The sequence below is a fragment of the Argentina anserina genome, chromosome 7 (genome assembly GCF_933775445.1).
Source record: "Argentina anserina chromosome 7, drPotAnse1.1, whole genome shotgun sequence".
NCBI lineage: Eukaryota > Viridiplantae > Streptophyta > Magnoliopsida > Rosales > Rosaceae > Argentina > Argentina anserina.
In genome coordinates, this window is record NC_065878.1 from 10,300,042 (window position 1) to 10,319,493 (window position 19,452).

Below are 19,452 nucleotides of genomic sequence, written 5' to 3' on the forward strand. Positions count from 1 at the left end.
TAGTCACCATTGGTCTTAGATTAGTTGTGCAGTAACTATTTTTCTTACTGTTTACTTTTCAATTAACAAAAATGTAAAAAGTAAGAAAATCATGTTTTTGACATCTTTACTGTACTTGATTAATGTACCAGACGAAGGTTCCACCACGTGTGCACCGACGACGTGATCTCAAACCCACTCCCGCTCCCTTTCCTTTTCATCTTCTCGAAGTGAAACTCAGACTCCCTCTTTGTATTTAGTACCGCCACCACCTCCTGTCCCCCTCTTCTCTCCACCACTTTACTTTTATTTTCTACCCAAAATACCCCCAAAACCCAACTAAGCCCACTTAACCATGCCCACCAATCACCACCCTAACCACCCCCCAGCCCCGGGCGGTGCCTCACACGCTCCTCCACCCAATGGTGGTGGACCTCCCCGTTCCCTATCTTCCCCCACCTGGCGCAGGTTAGCCCCATCCACCGCTCCTTAGATCTCTAATTCAGCCGCACACTCCTCCACCTTATCCTGCGCCGCCCTCCCTCTTACCCTACGCGCCTACCCTCTCTCCTCCCTAATAAACACCTCAAATCCCTAAATCCCCAATCTCTCCTCCTCCTCCTCCGACTCTTTGCTCAGCCATGGCTTCCTCCCCTCCCTCCTCCCCACAAGACGGCTCTCTCACTCCTCCTCTCCACTCCGACGGCCCTCCCCACGCCGTCCCCCTCGCCCTCCCCGCCCCTCCCTCCCTCCTCTCCGCCCCGCCGCCGTCCGCCTCCTCCCGCCGCCTCCCCCCGCCGTGCTGGTCCCACGACGAGACCGTCGCGCTCATCGACTCCTACCGCGACAAGTGGTACTCCCTCCGCCGCGGCAACCTCAAGGCCACCCACTGGCAGGACGTCGCCGACGCAGTCTCTCGCCGCTGCCCCGCCGCCTCCCCGGCCAAGACCGCCGTCCAGTGCCGCCACAAGATGGAGAAGCTCCGCAAGCGCTACCGCACCGAGATCCAGAGGGCCAAGTCCATGCCCTTGTCCCGCTTCACCTCCTCCTGGGTCCACTTCAAGCGCATGGACGCCATGGAGAAAGGCCCCGCCGCCTTGAAGAACGAGAACTCCGACAGCGCCGGCGACGACGGCGAGGAGGACAACGACGAGGAGGAGGACCAGGACCAGGAGCTCTATGAGGAGCTCAGATATGGCTCCAATATGAAGAGCATGAGTAAGATGTATAGGAATGGAGTCGGAGTCGGGGTCGGAGTCGGAGTCGGACAGAGTGGCGGGAGCAGTGTTGGTGGCGGCAGTGGTGGCTTTCGGATTCGGATTCCGAGTGGAGTTAGTATAGCGCAGCCTGGGAACAAGGTCTATCCCAAGATGGATGCGAAATTCGGCATGAATTCGCACCCGGGGCCGAGTTATGCCACTGCTAAGTTAATGAGGGAGTGTAATAATAATAATGTAGGGGGGAGAGGCGGTGGGGCGGGGTTGGGGAAGAGGGAGAGGGACCCTGTGGCGGAGATGGTGTCGGCGATTAGGGTATTGGGAGACGGGTTTGTGAGGATGGAGCAGATGAAGATGGAGATGGCAAGGGAGATTGAGACTATGCGGATGGAGATGGAGATGAAGAGGACCGAGATGATTTTGGAGTCGCAGCAGAGGATTGTGGAGGCGTTTGCGAAAGCTGTTTCGGAGAAGAGGAAGAAGGGGAAGAGAATGCCATCGCCTGAGGCTTAAATGATGATGGATTGATGGTGGGTTGGGGTGGAGATTCGATGACAGGGTTGTGCCCGGATGGGGTTTTGTTGTGTTCGCAGAGTTTCAAGAGTTTTGGGAGAGGTCTTGTGGTGGAGTCTCAAGGTTGAGTGAACTTCCTCCTGTTCATGGCAGCAGATGCAGGTCGGTCTTAATGATCAAGAGATGTGTGAGTTTGCTACTTTGTAACTTTGTGTTTAACTCGCTTTCACACCACTTGTTTAAGTGATAGGAGAATGTGGAATTTGGTCACTTTAATTTTGGATGATTGTAGCTTAATCTCTGTAGTATCATGTAGTACTGGAAAGTTTGTAGAATAGTTATTCTGTTGCTATCTTAGTTTAATGCATAGTAACTTTAGCTGTTTGATCTTGAAGTTCCTTGTGCCAACTTGATTCTTTATCTTTTGCATTAGAATTATTGGTTTATGGAAGTTGAGGATTATTCTGTTGTTTTATTGGGCATCTTGGTTGAGTTTTATGCTTTGATTCTCGATTTGGTATTCACCACATGAAGTTCAAAGGGAAGCCCTCCGACTTTTTTATTTTTTGATATGATATGTTGTAAGATATAGGGCATTATAGGTTTGCCCTTTTAAGAAGGCCTTTGCCATGAATTGAAAATGTTAGATGAGAATCAAATTATACATTCCTTGGGAATTTGGCTCATGGTTTAGGAGAATCTGATCAATTAAGTGATTATATTAATGTTCACAGACACACTTATGCACATATCATTTAGGACCTTAGGTAATATACTGACTATTGATTTGGAAAATGATTTTCACTAGATATGTCATGAAAACGTATTCTGGTTCCATGGTTACTTATCTTATGTTGATTATCGACAAAATTGCAGTTGATTTTAAGAATGCTATCATTTAGTGTAGAGTTGACAGGATTTCACCATAGGACCATGTACAATTTTCTGCTTGTAAAGTTTTGCTGCCTGCTCTGTATGGTGTATGATTATATTTCTGGTGCTACCTGGGTTGTAAGTGGAAGTTAAACTGGGGAAAGACGAACCAGGCATCCTGCTAATTCCCCATCCCACAGTTTACCTGCACTTAACCACTTAACTGGGCATGGGCATATTGGTTGAATCATGATTTCTTGCCAGGTCCTTCTGGCATGACTAAGCGTGCCTGATTTTAAATGGTAACAAAGAACCTTTTGCCTGGAACAGTTGTATTCTAGATCTAGTAATGGGTTCGTACGAACAGTATGAGTTGTTAATTTACCTAGGAATGGCTAACATGAAACCAAATGCTTTCATTTTCTCTCTATCTGTTGGTTAGTTCATTTTAGCGGTGTCATTTTGAACGATCTTTCACCCTTTTACCTAACAATCAACCCTGCAGTGCATACGTGGGATTCTATAACTATGATTCTGTTTCTCTTGAAGGCATATATGCCCGTGTGCATGTTGCACCAGGTAGCTGAGAGCCTGAGTCAGACACATTCGAGTGGCATCAAATAGTTGGTATCCATCACCATTTCTAATCTGTTTGGTGACCAAAGCTGAGCTGCTTGAAAAAGTATGCTCCTCTATATGAATGACCTAATTATTTTAGGTATTATGTCAGTGAATCTATGAGATACTGACCAAAAATAGAAAGACACTATTACTCTTTTTAAAAGTTGGAGTGGATTCTTCAAGTGAAATACTGTTTAAGCCTTCGAGGTCGAGAAACCCGCACATAAGAAATACTTCAATAATCATGAGCCTGTGTGGAATACTCCTACGTACTATTGTTCCCGAGCAGATGTCAAATACTGTAAAATGTAGATGATAGTCCATAAAAATGACAATAATATTGTATTGGAACGCCGATGCCTTCCTCCATTCATATCCGTCTCCGCCGTGTACCACGCTAACAGAACCACTAACAGTGCCAGAAGCTTTGTAGCTAGCTAGTCTTTGGGAAAAGGAGTCGAGATCCGGATATGAATCTTGCTTCACGCACAAGAAAGGGAGGAAGACGAACACGAAGGTGAGTCTCGTACTACAGACTTGTATTAATTTCCTACTTTATTGATGTAGTGTGTTTCTTTGTTTTTTAAATACTACAAACAGTACAAAGACAAGTAGGACTTTGTTTTCGATACCAGGACAAGTACGACTTGGCTACGCGGAAAGAGGATGAGTTTCTCTCTTCGTTGTTGGATAGTCTTGACGACAATGATTTCATATTAAGGCTACGGGAACTTTCATAGCTTCAAAACAAAACCCTTTATATTTATGTATGGATATTAAATTAGCACTTCTGTGTAGAAAAGATCTATTTGCGGAAAATAGACTAAGAGTGATCTGCAAGAATATAAAAGAATGAATAAAATCCAGTATTTGTCCAACAAGCTACATGAAGTTTCAACCATTTCCTTAAATTTAAAAGCCTACAGTCTTAGATAGAGTCTATTTTTAAACGAAGCATTACTCATACCCTTGATACAATATCCAATAGTAAACACTTCTAGTCTAGCTAGCTCAACCTTTAAGAAATTAATGGCCTTCATTTGGGTGGTAGTTGGATTGCTTGCACTTGCTTACCTGCAGCCATGGACATGGAGAAGCAAGAAGAGGTTGCCTCCTGGTCCGAGAGGGTTTCCCATTTTCGGAAGCCTCAACTTGCTAGGGAAATTCCCTCACAAAGTTTGGCATCAACTGGCCAGAAGGTATGGTGACATCATGTACGTGAGGTTAGGCCTTGCGCCTGTCATTGTCGTCTCCTCCACTCAAGCAAAGCATATGTCTTACGGCCAAAGGAACTTGATTTTTGCTGAGTATGGCTCTTACTGGCGTGACATGCGCAATATGTGCACTCTTGAGTTAATAAGCAACCACAAAATGAACTCGTTCAAGTCAATGAGGAGAGAAGAGGTCGCTCTCATGGTGAATTCTATTCGAGAGTCAGCAGCCAAGGACCAACGTGTTTCAGTTGATATGAGCTCCAAGGTGTCGTCTCTTAGCGCAGATATGACTTGCAGAATGGTGTTTGGGAAGAAATACATGGATGAGGAATTCAATGAGAGGGGTATTAAATCCCTGATTCTAGAAGGCTTGCAATTAGGAGCTGCCCCTAACTGGGTGATTTCATTCCTTTCCTTGCTCCACTTGATCTCCAAGGATTGACTAAACGAATGAAGGCTGTTCACAAGGTGGAGAACATTGTTGAGGAGCATCTCCAATTTAGGGAACATGGAGAAAGACCAAAGGACTTTGTTGATATCAAGCTCAATGTTTTAAAAAGCGAAGACGTACCCAAATGCGTTTTCTTAAGAGCCTTTAGGCTTAAAACTTGAGGCGCATAAGGCGTAAGTCTTATATTATAAACAATTAGTAGTTAAATGTGTAAATATATAATTATACACATATAAAAAGAACAAATATACATAAGAACTCACCAATTTATTGCATTTAGATATAATGAAATTCATAATTCAAACGTTTTAGATATTTTTCATCAAATTAAACACATTATATAAATAAATACAAAAATATATACTTAAAAAAATTATTTTCTAAGGCGTAGCAAAATGCGTAAAAGTCGTGAAAAACGTAGCATAAGGCGTAAGCTTTTTAAGCATCGGTGCTCAGACCGAAATACATAGGCGTTATGTAAGTAGCCTTAAGCTTTTTAAGCCTTAGACGAGCCTTGAGGCCAATTTTTTAAAACATTGATGATGCTAGGCTTCATGGGTTCTGAAGAATCTGCATACCAAATTGGACGCTCCAACATCAAAGCCATCATGCTGGTTAGTATATATACTTTAGAGAAGTTCACATATCTGTCTTAGTATTCTTGGTAAGAGGATATCTTCTTTAATATTTTGTATAATGATGGTGAATTTCTTTGCAGGACATACTAACTGTTGCGATGGACACATCAGCAACAACAATTGAGTGGGCACTCTCTGAACTCCTCAGGCATCCAGAGCTATTGAACAAAGTGCAACAAGAGTTAGCAAATGTAGTCGGAATGGAGAGGATGGTGGAGGAGTCAGACTTGGAAAAGTTAGAGTATCTGAACATTAGGCTTCCCCATAAATCAACTGAGGATTCCACTGTTAATGGCTTCCACATACCCATTATGATCAACGCATGGGCAATTCGGAGAGACGCCAATGCTTGGATTGGAGCAGAGAAGTTTATACCTGAGAGGTTCATGGGTAGTAGTATAGATCTTCGGGGAAACCACTTTGAGCTCCTTCCATTTGGCTCTGGACGAAGGCGTTGCCCAGTGGCCTAACGTTGTCCAATTAGTGCTGGCACAGCTTGTGCATTGCTTTGATTGGGAACTTCCAGATAAAATGTCGCCGGATGATTTGGACATGACAGAAGAGTTTGGAATAACAGTTCCGAGGGCCAAGCATCTGTTGGCTATTCCATCATATCGCCTTCACAAATGATCACAATGTGTTGTAATGACTTGTTTTCCTCCTCGTAGCAGGATTTTTTTTCTAATGTTCTGTCTTTCTATCCTATGTGACCCTGTTGTAGCATCTTGTGTTTACTTTCTTTTGTATAAGAGGAAACCAGAAATTAAATAATATCGTTTAATTCATGTGGTCACCCAGCCACACATGCGAAACAGGACACCCGTGCAAGCTGAGGCGAGGGGGGGGGGGGGGATTGGGCGCAGGGCGACCCGGAGGTGCAAGCTGAGACTCCGGCCACGCTGGTCTTGGAGGCGGTGGAACAAGCGGCCGAGGGAGGCCAGACGCAGAAAAGGAGTCGGAGTGGTGGAGACCAGGAGCGAAGGGCGTAGAGGACGAGGTCCGCCAGTGCGGAAATGAGGGAATGGGTCGTGATTGCAGTAGAGTTTCGCCCGGTCTCGCTTGAACTTGCGATAACAGTTGGCGAACATAACACTGACCGTTGCTCGGTGTCCACCAGTACCCTCCGACACGAGTAGTGGTCTACCTGCGCAGTTATCACTACCAAATTTTACGGGAGCTAAATTCGGGGGATAGAGCTTCTCATAGCCTTGTATTCCAGTGTGTCTGCTCAGTGGGACCTACACACAACAAGTTAGAGTCAAGGGCCAGCGGTGCGCCGGCCTTCGACCATCCGAAGCTTAAGTTAATATACGGAACGTAATAAGTTTGAGAGTTAAGGACTTAGGAATACGTGACCTCTTTTATGTGGTTTTAACAACCTATTTATAGCTACACTGGGGAATGTGTATGGCCCTTTCCTTGATGTGGGAAGGTGTGCCAATACATTGTTTCTGTCTATGAAGGCAAGCCACCGTGGGTGGGGTTAATGACGATGCCTGAGGAAGCAGAGGGGTCGCCAGATCGGCGTTTCTGCCAGCTGGGTCTCCCAAGTCTCCGGCCATCGGTATGATGACCGGAGCAGGAGGAGATTAAGCCGAGATTACCCCATTTAGGGGGTGGTGTTAACAAACTTCATTTGTTCAATGCAAGCATCATTATCTTTATAAAAACATGGAGGTTCAACTACAGTAGAACTTAATCCATTAGTAACTCGAATGTGAGTAATAATTGCTCGAAGCCAAATGCACTTTTTGACTGTTTCATGCAATCCTATAATCTCAAAATGTTTTGAGGAAGTAGCAATAAGGGTTTGCTTGGTTGATCTCCAAGAAACTGCCGTATTCAGAATGGTAAAAAAACATAACCGGTTTAAAAACGTCATTTGAGTGGACCCGAAAGGTATTCAGTATCAGCCAATCCTACTAACTTATCACTACAAGTTGTAGAGAAGGAGGAGCTGCCATTCAAGTACTGAGAAATAGCATCGGCGGAGCCATATCCAGCTTTGCAGGAGGCCATGGCTGTGACGTTGTGTCGATCATCACCATCAATCTTTGCCAGAATAACACTTCTCTTTTCGTAATACTGATAATACAACCCCATATCAATGAAAACCTTTTAAGTACCTAAAGATGTTCTTGATACTGGTCCAATTACGCATAGTTGGTGTAGAAATAAACATTGTCAACAAGTTCACTTAGGCCCAGTTTGGTACAGTTGTGCTGTGAGCAAAATGACTTTTAAAGCTGCTGTGAGCAAAATGACTTTTGAAGTTGTTGTGAGAGAAATCTGTTAAAACGTTTGGTAAACTGTTTTGGAAAGTGTTGTGAGAGTAAAAAACTATTATTTGTGTTTGGTAAGTTGTAAACAAAAAGGGCTTTTAGTATGCAAAATTACCAAAATATTAATAAATATTTAAAGTGTTATTAAAATGGACAAATTGATTCATTCACCTTTAATTTGTGTATTAATTATATAAATTATACACTATGGGCTATTCCAATTGTTAGTATAATTATTTTCAATTGTTTTGGTTATACATTGTTTGAACCAAATAAAAACTTTACGTTAAAACACTTAAATTTTCAACAAAATCCATCCAGAATATTACACAAAAATATTTATCCACCATAATTAAATAGAACCCAATTTATGGGCATGTAATATTTAGGAAAGACTAAGGACAAAATAAGTTGCCCATAAAATTTCATTAAAAACATTGTAGCTCCGTGTTTTTGCCAAAAGCCATTTCAAAAGCTACCCTCCCCTAGGTTTTCAATTTCAGCTATGACCAAAATCAATTTGAGTCAAAAGCAGCTAGAGAAGTTTACCAAACATCATCAATTGCTCCCAAAAGCTAAAACAGATACAAAAGTTGTGTCAAACTGACCCTTAGAATTTAATGTCTGGATGAGTACATTGAGCTAGATAAAGCAATGCCCCTATAACACTCAGATTTGGGTATTCAGGACCAAGTGTCTCTTCATCGTCATCTTTCGGACGAAATTGATCTTTCTTGGTCTCTAGACTTCTTATGACCATGGGAGTACTAGAAGAGTGTATAACTTTGTCCATACAGAAGTGCCTGAGCATCTTTTGGACATATGCAGAATGGTGTACAAGGATTCTACCAACTCTATGCTCAATTTCCAAACCTAAGCAAAATTGAGTCTTTTCCCATGTCCTTCATCTCAAATTCTACTTTCAAATAGCCTATCGTCTCACTAATCTCACTAAAAGATCCAATTATGTTCATGTCATCGACATAGACAACTACTATAACAAAACCATAACTATTGCATTTGATAAACATGCAAGGGCACAGTTCATCGTTCTTGTATCCCTTCCCAATCAAGTATTCGCTCAAACATGTATACCACATTCAACCGGACTGTTTAAGTCCATAAAGTGAGCATTATAACCTAATAGCATAGGCATTGAGTGGCTTACTTGACTTGGGTACTTGAAGTCCATCAAGAACCTTCATGTATATCTTTGTATCTAAATCCCCATAAAGATACGCGGTCACCACATCTAACAGCTATATGTCTAGCTTTTCAGATACCACTAGACTTATCAGATATCAGAAGGTAATAATATCCATAACTAGAGAATATGTCTCCTTATAGTCAACACCAGGGAGCTGAGAGAATCCTTAAGAAACGAATCATGCTTAACATTTGGCGGTACTTCAACGACCGAATCGAAAACTTGCCTTTTAATTAGAGAGTCTAGTTCCATCTGGATTGCTTCTTTCAATTTCGGCCAATCTGCTCTTCATTGACATTCTTCAACCGAGCGCTATTGCATGTCGTCGTCGTCGATCATTTTCCGAGTGAAGGAATAAGCAAACATATAATCTATCCGCATGGAATTCCTATCCATGACTTCTTGAGCATTTGACTCGCTCAATGAGATTTCTTTGCTCTCTGATATCACCAATGAGTCTGAATTGTCCCTCAGATCATCAAGTGTTGATTCATGGACATAGTTATAATCAGAGATAATATCAAAGCTTGGGTTGTCCAAGTCTATGATGAGTGGATCAGTTTGTGCCTTGACTTTATCCATTTTTCTTGGTTGTGAGTCGGTGGAACCTTTTGGTCTCCCCTTCTGATTGGGAGGATCCAAAACCGTCGCTGTATTGCGATGACATCTTGCCTAGAAATCAGGACTTTCAGCATTGCAGGACAGTTTGCAGCATGTATACTCAATTTCATCACTTTTGCAATATCCGTAAAGGCGTCAGGCATCGAATCTGCCACCTTATGTTAGTGAAAAATATGTTGCACTTCAATCTTAGGATGAGATGTGAGGGGATCCCAATGAGACATATTAAGGGTATTCCACGTCAATTCTTGACATTTATCTTGAACAAATATGTTCTTATTTCGCCCTAAATGCGGGATGTGTGTCTCATCGAAGTGACAATTTACAAATCTAGCAGTAAAGAGATCTCTTGTCTGAGGGTCAATGTAGTGGATAATCGTTGGAGAGTTATATCTAACATAAATTGTCATTCGTCTATGTGGACCCATTTTCTTACGTACTGGAGGCGTAATAGGCACATAAATCGTGCAACCAAACGTGCGTAAATGTGAAATGTCAGGCTCATATCTAGTTACCAATTGGTACGTACGAATTGGTTGTTTGGTAGTGGGTTTGAAATGAATAAGTACTGCATGCAAGATTGCATATCCCCAAGCAGTTATGGGCATGTTACTACTAAAGCCCGAGCTATAAGCTGTAATCGCTTAATCGTCGCTTCTGTCAATCCATTCTGAGAATGAACGTGGGGTACAAGATTTTCAACATCTATCCCGATTGACATGTAATAATCATCAAATATCTTCAAAGTGAATTATCTTGCATTATCCAGTCTAATAGACTTAATCGGATGGTCAGGGTGGTGAGCCCTGAGTTTTAATTATTTGAGCAAGGAGCTTTGGAAATGCAACATTGCGTGTGAACAATAGATCGACATGTGACCAGCATGTCGATGTATCTACCAGAACCATAAAGTATCTAAATGGTTGACATGTAATAATCATCAAATATCTTCAAAGTGAATTATCTTGCATTATCCAGTCTAATAGACTTAATCGGATGGTCAGGGTGGTGAGCCCTGAGTTTTAATTATTTGAGCAAGGAGCTTTGGAAATGCAACATTGCGTGTGAACAATAGATCGACATGTGACCAGCATGTCGATGTATCTACCAGAACCATAAAGTATCTAAATGGTATGCACTCTGAATGTATTGGTCCACATATATCACCTTGGATCCTTTGTAAGAATGGAATGTTATGTGTATTATCAACTGCAAAGGAAGACTTTGTCTGCATCTTTGTGAATGTACAAGCTTTACAAAACGATTTATGGGCCTTAGAGATTATGGAAAAACCATCGCATAACTCCTTGGGCTCCATCACGATCTTAGAGGACTGTGAGAAAGCCTTGGCAGGCCGTGAGACAGAGCCATGGCCGAACGCCACTATCATCTATGGCATGTTGGATTCCCACATGCTTGTTGGCTATGAAAAATAGATGACAGTGTGAAGTTTTTAATATACAAATCATCATATTACGCCCGGGATGACCTAGACGATTATGCCATAGCTTGTAAGAGTTGGAATCACATAAAGACTTGCTAGTTGCATTGGATTGAATTGCACGTAGTGTGGTAAAGTACAACCCACTACTAACACGCTCAAACATCTCTAAGTTACGACGATGACGTCCATAACAAGAGGTAACACATAGATACTTATTTTCATTAATAACTTTAGTGTTCAGGTGATAATTGTTGACACAAATATCCTTACAAATGAGCATGGTTTGGTTCCTGTCTGGTGCATAAAGTGCATCATTGACTATATGAGTACCATTAGGAAGCAAGAATTGCGCTTTACCACATCCTTAGATCACTTTATCGGTCCCAATGAGACAAGTCATACAGTTTTGTAAGGCACAAATTGTGTAAAAAGTTGTTTATCTCATAAAAATGTGTGAGTTGTTCCATAATCTGCTAAGAATTATATATCGCCGGTTGACATCTAAAAGTAAATTGTAAAATATAATTAGTTTTTGAAAAGACAAGGCAAACATTCTCTAAGGAAAGAGAAAAATTATAATATGAATAGTTAAACAAGTTGTGATCCCTTAAATGTGCATAATAGTATCATAAATTCTTAGAGAAATCACAGAGAAACTTATGTGTGCCAAAGAGTAAGCATGTTGCCATTGGATCAAATAACTTTGATCGGCAAAATACAATGAAATAGTACTGCAGGGTCGCATGACCATGGCAAGGCTGCAGGACCTAGGTAGGGTTGCAATGTTGCCATGCAGGGGAGCTACAGGGGTCATGTAGGGTGGACTGTAGGAGGCCGTGCAGGGGTCGTTCCGAAGGAGCTGCGGGGCCGTGCATAGGGGCTGCAGGGAGCCTACAGAGCTGGTAGCAAAGCTGCGGCGGTTCGGCAGGGTTGCAGCGATGGCGATTTTGGCGATGGCCCGACGACTTACTGGCGACATCTCCGATGACTTTTCCGGCCAATTTCCCGCACTTTTTCGGGCGATTTTTCCGGCCACTTTTTCAATTTAAAACGTCTTGCGAGGGTAAACCGAGCGGCGGACGAAACATCTTGGTGGATTTTCAAGGCCGTAACTCACGAACCTGTTATAGTTTACCACTCACCCTAAGTTTCATGTGTTAGTTGAATTTTCGAACCATTAGTTCTCAATCATTACCATAAACTGGTGGAATTTAGTTCTATGAATCATTTGGTTTATAGATTTCAAACCATTCATGCTTTAAGGAAAATAAAAGAACGCTTGTACACATTCTTGTAACAAAGAATCAAAAGCGAAACTTTTATTAATTGCCAAATTTAAATGTACTTCATTGTTCTTGAAAAAATAAACACTCCACTTGAAAAAGTCTTATTATTGTGATACTGCCATTACAAATCAAACTTTAAAAGCTTAAATAAAATAAACGATATAACGACAATCAATCGACATAGATCTTATTCAAAATCAGGAGTGGATTGAACCTCATGGCCGGCTTTCTCTTTCTCCTTTGTCAGAAAGTCCTCAACTTTGAGCTTGATGGTAGCATTAGCATCAGGCATCTCCATATCTTCAAAATAGTTGCTTTCATTAGACAAGTATTGCTTCCACTTCTTGTGAGCTCAAATAACCTATTTAGGAGCACGATATTGCCTATGAAAGTGCTTAAATGAACCGCACTTGTAGCATGGAGAAATTGGTGTCTGAACCTTGGATGAGTAGCCGGATCTGGAGGTTATGAACCACCACAGCCTCGAGGGCTAGAAGGGCCGGCGGCGGCGCCGTACCTTGTCCAAGTCATGTTGCGACGAGGCCCTTTGTTTCCTCTGTTTTGATGAGGTGCTAATCAATCCCTTGATTTTTCTTTTCAAGCTTTTCCCTTACTTGCGTGATTAGATTTTAGAACACTTTTGTCCCTGCATGTCTTATTTTGTTGTTGTTTAGATTAATCTCATGTTGATGATCCATATGTTTGAGGAGATTCATCAAGTCTACAAAACTCTTAATTCTTTTGGCCTCATAATCAAGGTGATATTGATGAGGTATTTTACTTGCAGATTCAGGGAAAGTCTCGGGGGTTTTCTCGATCATGTCGGTTTTTGACATCTCTTTGCTGCATATGCTCAAGTCTGCCTGGAGGTTTAGCATTGCCTATTGATAATCATGCATCTTGAAAATATATAGTAGGCGTATAGCTCTCCACTCAGCATTCAGAGTTGGAAGTCGTGCATCATGCACGTTGTCAAACCGTTCTGCAAGAGCATCCTACAAACTTTCAGATCTATATACTTGAGACATTGTTTGTTGAGCACCTTGTCCATATGACGCCTCTGCTTTATCTTTTGGAGGCTTGATTGTAGCAGTAAACTTCTTGCCAATGAACGTGATTTTCACGTCTGCCACCCATCATTTGTACCATTACCATTGGCATCTAGGATATCAAATTCCGTTCATGGGTGTTAAAGCATCTACAAAGAAAACAATGAAGATATAAGTTTCAAATTCACGAAACAAGTTTGATTAAATAAAATTATTCCAGAACAATTGAACGTGACTAATTGATGCGAATTTGTGAATATGACCGCCATGATTGAAATTTTCTTTTATTGTTCTTCCCTTTTTTTTCTTATATAGTTACGTTCATGTAATATAATTATTTTTGAAGTAGGTGAAATTCTATTTTTCTTTGGAGAAATAGAAAGTAGAGGTTGCCATATTTTTCGGTGAAGTTTTTAGAGTCACTAGCTATTTTAAAGGATTTTCTGAAGTTAACCGGAAGAAAATAGAAGCGGCGACATGTCGCATTCATATTGGACCACATGGTGACAAGTGACGAATGGAAAAAGATGGGGTGATAGGTGCGGTTCCTTCTCATGTTGATATGTGGCAACATTTCAACCAATCATATGTTGACACGTGGCATGGGGCCTATAAATAAGACCAGCCACCCGTCTTCTGTACCGTACATTTCTGTTTCTTGAAACACTTTCTCTCTCAAGTTTTTTTATTATTTTATTAGTTTTACGACGAAACTTCAACATATCATAACTTTTTATCTGTAACTCTGATACGCAATCTGCGAGTGGTTATGGATTCGTATCGGCTTTCTCTTCCTATCTTATAGATTTGGGCTAGATCCGACGGTGATTTCTAGATGACTTGTTTAAGTGTCTTGGTTTACAATCTCAGTGACGATTTGTATTACCCACTCACTGAGCACATGGTTTTGCTCACCCACCCATTTATAAACTCTTTTGGAGAGAATAGTAGATTTTGTTAAGTTGGGAAAATCTTGGACGAGCATAGAGTGAAGAACCTAGAAATAAGTTGCTTTTATTTTTATTACATTCCGCACTGTAACATCAAGTTACGCTCCTCGGGACCGCCGACAGCCGTTTCTAGGGTGTGACAGTTCAACGGCTAAAGATGGTATTGGTATCACTCCCAGCTACCCTTAAAACTCAATACTAGGGGAATCATATCACTGTGTATCACCAGAGAAGCAGAAGAATCAAGTTGACAAGAAAATTGAATTTCAAAATCCCTGATGCAAAAGAAAAATTCAATCAAAGTAAATTTCATTGAAATCAGGAACTTTAATTTATAAATTCACCTTGATTTTGGAAAAACAAGTCTTAAATTTTCTTCTTCTTCTTCTTCTTCTTCTTCTTCTTTTTCTCTTGTACGACAACAACCTTGAAGCTTTGGTTTTCAAATCTTGGTGTAGCGGCAGAGAAGGCTAGGACCACCGAGAAGTGGCGGCCGAAGGAGGTAGGGGGTGAATGCCTAGGAATTCAGGACTAGAGCTATGTGCCTAATAACATGAAATAGTAGAATGAATTCAAGAGAATAATTGTAATTTTATTGATAGATATTGAGACTAATATATAAGCATTACATCAAAGATCTCGATGAATCTGAGATAAGATATTATTTCTAATCTAGCTAGGCTATGCTAATTAGGATAAGATATACCAAGAATATATAAAAGATGATTCTCCTTCAACATTTTGGGACTTTGTAAAAATACATATATGTAGGACTATAGGAGTTCTGTATAAGGCTCCATGCTGGAACCATAGAGGAGTTGATATCATAGGATTAACTTTATGTTTTAGACTTAACATTAGTTCTAGACTGCTGCAAATTGACAATATATGGTTATGTCTGATATGCCTGTCTAATCCAGGTTGGGTCAATCCTCCTAGTTTTCTTTTACAACAACCGAGATAGTTATGCAACAACTAATTATTTGAATCTTGAACTAACCAACCAGCATCAAAATCTGCCTTAGTACACCAAACTCATGTCTTTGTTCATTTAGGATGACAATATTGAAATGAGTGCAAGGTTGATATGATTATTAACTTTATGTTGTACATGTTGAAGTTTAGTATACAAGTGGTGGATACTGTAGCAGCATGGTGCTGCAATTCATATGCTACAACATGGTTGTAATCTCCACTTTCTTAGTTTAAATCCATGCCTTAGTATGGCATATACAATGTGTTTAGGTAGAATAACTGCCTCATTTTTCTCTTCATACTTGTATAAATACTAGTTGTATCCTTCACATTTAATTCAATTCAATACAAGAGAAAATTGCCCCAAATTGTTCTAAGTAAATTTCATTCAAGATTAGTATTCTGCTTCTACTTCTGTTGTTCTTGTTTGGTCCTTGTGTAAGTGTGTTCTAGTCTTTCGTTTCAGCCTAAATGATTGACGATGTGTTTTCCTCAGATGTTAATACCTTTGGTTCTGTGAACAACACAACCATTGATTCAAGCTCTAATGGAGATGGCAACACGAATCAACGTTTGTGTACTATTATGTTGAACTCTTTCAATTATCTTCACTGGTTAAGAGCAGTTGCACTTGCTCTTGGAGGGAAGTCCAAGCTTGATTTTATTTATGGCACTTCTCAAGCTCATGAAGTTGGTTATGTTTCTTTCATGGCTTGGATTTCCACTGACCAGTTGGTTAGAGCTTGGCTTATCAATTCCATGGAGCAAAAGATGTCTAAGATCTTTAGCTACTCCACGTCTGCAAGTCAAATGTGGAAGGGCATTGAAGACTTTTTTGGAAATCAAAATAATGCAGCTCACATTTTTCAACTGAAAAAGGATATTGCTAATCTGGAACAAGAAGGTAACTTCTCTATTCAATATATTGGTAGATTAACAAGTATGTGGAATGAATTGGAGTTATACAGACCTTATACTACTGATACTGCCATTTTGGTGAAAAGAGATGAGGAAGACAAAAAATTTCAACTTTTGGCTAATCTCAGTCTAGAATATGAAGATTTGAGGAGTCACATCCTCATGGATTCTGAGCTGCCTTCTTCAAAGCTGTTTGCAGTATTGTGCGAGGAGAAGAAACTAGAAGGCAAGTGATGTCGCTAGATGTTAAATCCACTCATGTTGAATCTAGAGCTTATGCTACAAGTTCTAGATCTATTGCTGCTGAGTGTAGTGCTTATAGTGCGAGTCCAAGTTTCAAAGGAAAGAGTTCTAGTGGCAAGTGTACTCATTGCAATGGTATCTTTTTAGATGCAAGTGTTGGATATTGTTTCCTGAATTGAAAGTCAAGTATCTTGAAAAGAAAGCTAAGAAGGACGGCAAGGGGTTTCACAAGAAAACAACATTTACCAATTACAAAGCAAATATTTCTTCATCTTCTTCAACTCCTTTTGTTCTTGTAGACTTCACTGCAAATCCTTGTGATCCCATTAATGCATTTGCAATGTTTCTCAAAAAACAGAAGATGTGAGATCAGGGTTCGATACACAATGCCCTTCTAAGTCAGTTTGCTGGTTTTCTAGCTGAATCAGATCATGTGAGAAAGAGTGATATTATAGGTATCTTAAAAGCATTTGAATCTGCTTTAAATATTAGTGTTGAAGTTGATTGTTGGATTATAGACTCTGGTGCCACAGATCACATGACAAACAACTTGTCAAGTTTATATGATTTTGAAAATGTTCTTCACATGTTTCTGTTGCAAATGGGAATGGAGCTTCTGTGTTAGGAAGAGGGAAAGTTAAGCTATTTTCAAATCAGTCGAGATTAGATGCTTTATTTGTTCATTCTTTTCCTTTTCAAAAGTGTCCAAATCCTTACATTGTTTAGTCATTTTTTCTCCTTACAATGTTGTTTTTAGGATATCATCACCAATGTGACGATTGGTGAATGTGTTTTCAAAAATGGACTGTATTACTTGACCAGGAAGCCTCAAGTCTTTCAAGTTAGTTCAAGTAGGATCTCATATCATCATCTTTGGCACCAACGTTTAGCTCATCCCATATTGTTTCCAAATCTAGACTATGACAATCATCACTGTGAAGTGTGTCAAATGTCCAAGTTCACTAGATTACCTTTCCAGTTATCTATTTCTAAAGGTAGTAATCTATTTGAAAAATCATTCATTCTGATGTATGTGGGTCTATCCTTAAATAAACTGATGGTTTTAGATATTTTGTAACCTTTGTAGATGATTTCACAAGGATTACTTAGTTGTATCTTTTGAAATTAAAAAGTGAAGTCATTGATGTGTTCAAAAAATTCTGCAATCTTTTGAATACTCAATATTCATCCAAAATTCAAATTTTTAGATCCGATAATGGCTCAGAGTATATGTCCAAAAAAATGCAACAATTTTAAGCTTAAATGGAATTATTCATCAGACAAGTTATGTTGGAACTTGGAACTCCTCAGCAAAATAGAACTACAAAAAGAAAAAAATAGAGATCAGTTGGAAAAAACAAGGGCCTTGATGTTTCATGCTAATGTTTTAAAGAAGTTTTGGTCTTATGCTGTTCTTGCTGCCACTTATCTTATTAATCGTTTGCCAAGCAGAGTGTTGAATTCTTAATCCACTCTTGAAGTTTTAAAAGACAGAAAAATCAACTTAGAACATTTAAGGGTGTTTGGTTGTGTGTGTTATGTTCATGTTCAAGCTAAGCACAAAGAAAATCTAGAGCCTAGGGTTGTCAAGTGTATGTTTCTGGGATATTCTTTTACTGAGAAGGGCTACAAGTCCTACAGTCCAGAATCTAGGAAAATCATTGTTTCTAGAGATGTGAAATTTGAAGAAGTTATTTTGTTGTTCTCTAAGAAGTTGATTGATGCTGATGGTCAGGGGGAGTCATTTAGTGACTTATTTCCTTCATCTTTGACAAGTTCTATTTCATCTATGCCCTCTGCTGAGATAAAAGAGCCTGAAAATTTTAATGATCAAGAAATAGAAGGTTTTCATGATAACCCATATTTAGATATCCCCGCTCAGCTTGATCAGCCTGCAGTAGCTCATCCTGCACAACCCTTGCCTCCTAGAAGGAACCCTGCAAGAGAGAGAAACCCCCTGTAAGATTTAAAGATTATGTTGGCTTTTATGTGAAATATCCAATTTCTGATTTTTTGAGTTATCAAAGATTGTCCACTTATCATGCAGCTTACTCAAGTGCTATTGATGATGTTGTTAAGCCTATAAATTTTAATGAAGCCAATGAAAGTGAAATTTGGAAACAGGCTATGCAAGAGGAGCTGGAACCTCTTGATGAAAATGGAACTTGGAGTATTGTTCAACTTCCAGATGGAAAAGAGGCAGTGGGGAGCAAGTGGATCTACAAGACAAAGTTTAATTATGATGGCACTGTGGAGAGACACAAGCTCGTTTAGTTGCTCGTGGATTCACTCAAACTTATGGAGTGGACAACAAGGAAACATTTGCACCAATGGCAAAAATGAATATTATGAGAGTTCTCTTATCTCTGGTGGTAAATCACAACTGGTCTTTATATCAAATGGATGTAAAAAATATTTTTTTACATGGTGAATTGGAAGAGGAGGTATATGTGTAGCTACCACCTGGTCACTCTCAGTCAACTGATCAGAATTTGGTGTGTAAATTACACAAGGCAATTTATGGTATCAAACAGTCTCCTAGAGCCTGGTATGCTAAGCTTCTACTAAGCTTAGCTCAATTATAGAGGAAATTGGTTTATGCAAAAGCAATGCTGACTCTTCATTATTTTCCAGAAACAATTGCCATAGTAAAATTGCAGTTCTTATCTATGTTGATGATTTGATTATCACTGTTGAAATTCTCAAGAGATAAATGCTCTCAAAAAATATATGTAGTCCAAATTTGCAATGAAATGTCTTGGTTTAGTTGAAATATTTTATTGGTATAGAAATGACTGCTTATTCAAAGGGGTTATTTTTGAATCAAAGAAAATATGTTTAGACCTTATGTAGGAAGCTGAGGTTCTTGAGTGCAAGCCTGCAAAGACCCCTCTTGATAGTAAATTACAATTGGATACTCACAGTGAGGTTCTTGGAGATATTTAGTGAATATCAAAGGTTAGTTGGAAAA

At 40.0% G+C, this 19,452-nt stretch overlaps 1 protein-coding gene and 1 pseudogene across 1 annotated transcript; both read left to right on the top strand.

The window, feature by feature from the left end:
- Positions 1-133: 133 nt before the first annotated feature.
- On the top strand, positions 134-2,166 carry LOC126803175 (trihelix transcription factor ASIL2-like). The gene has a single exon (XM_050530943.1). It carries the CDS (start codon positions 621-623, stop codon positions 1,707-1,709), a length of 1,089 nt encoding a protein of 362 aa, XP_050386900.1. The 5' UTR covers positions 134-620; the 3' UTR covers positions 1,710-2,166.
- A 2,060-nt stretch (positions 2,167-4,226) lies between these two features.
- On the top strand, positions 4,227-6,136 carry LOC126803173 (cytochrome P450 71AU50-like; annotated as a pseudogene).
- The last annotated feature ends 13,316 nt before the right edge of the window (positions 6,137-19,452 follow it).

Bases quoted from the DNA above. Each gene is read 5' to 3' on its own strand.
- LOC126803175 (XM_050530943.1), top strand. From the start codon at position 621: ATGGCTTCCTCCCCTCCCTCCTCCCCACAAGACGGCTCTCTCACTCCT.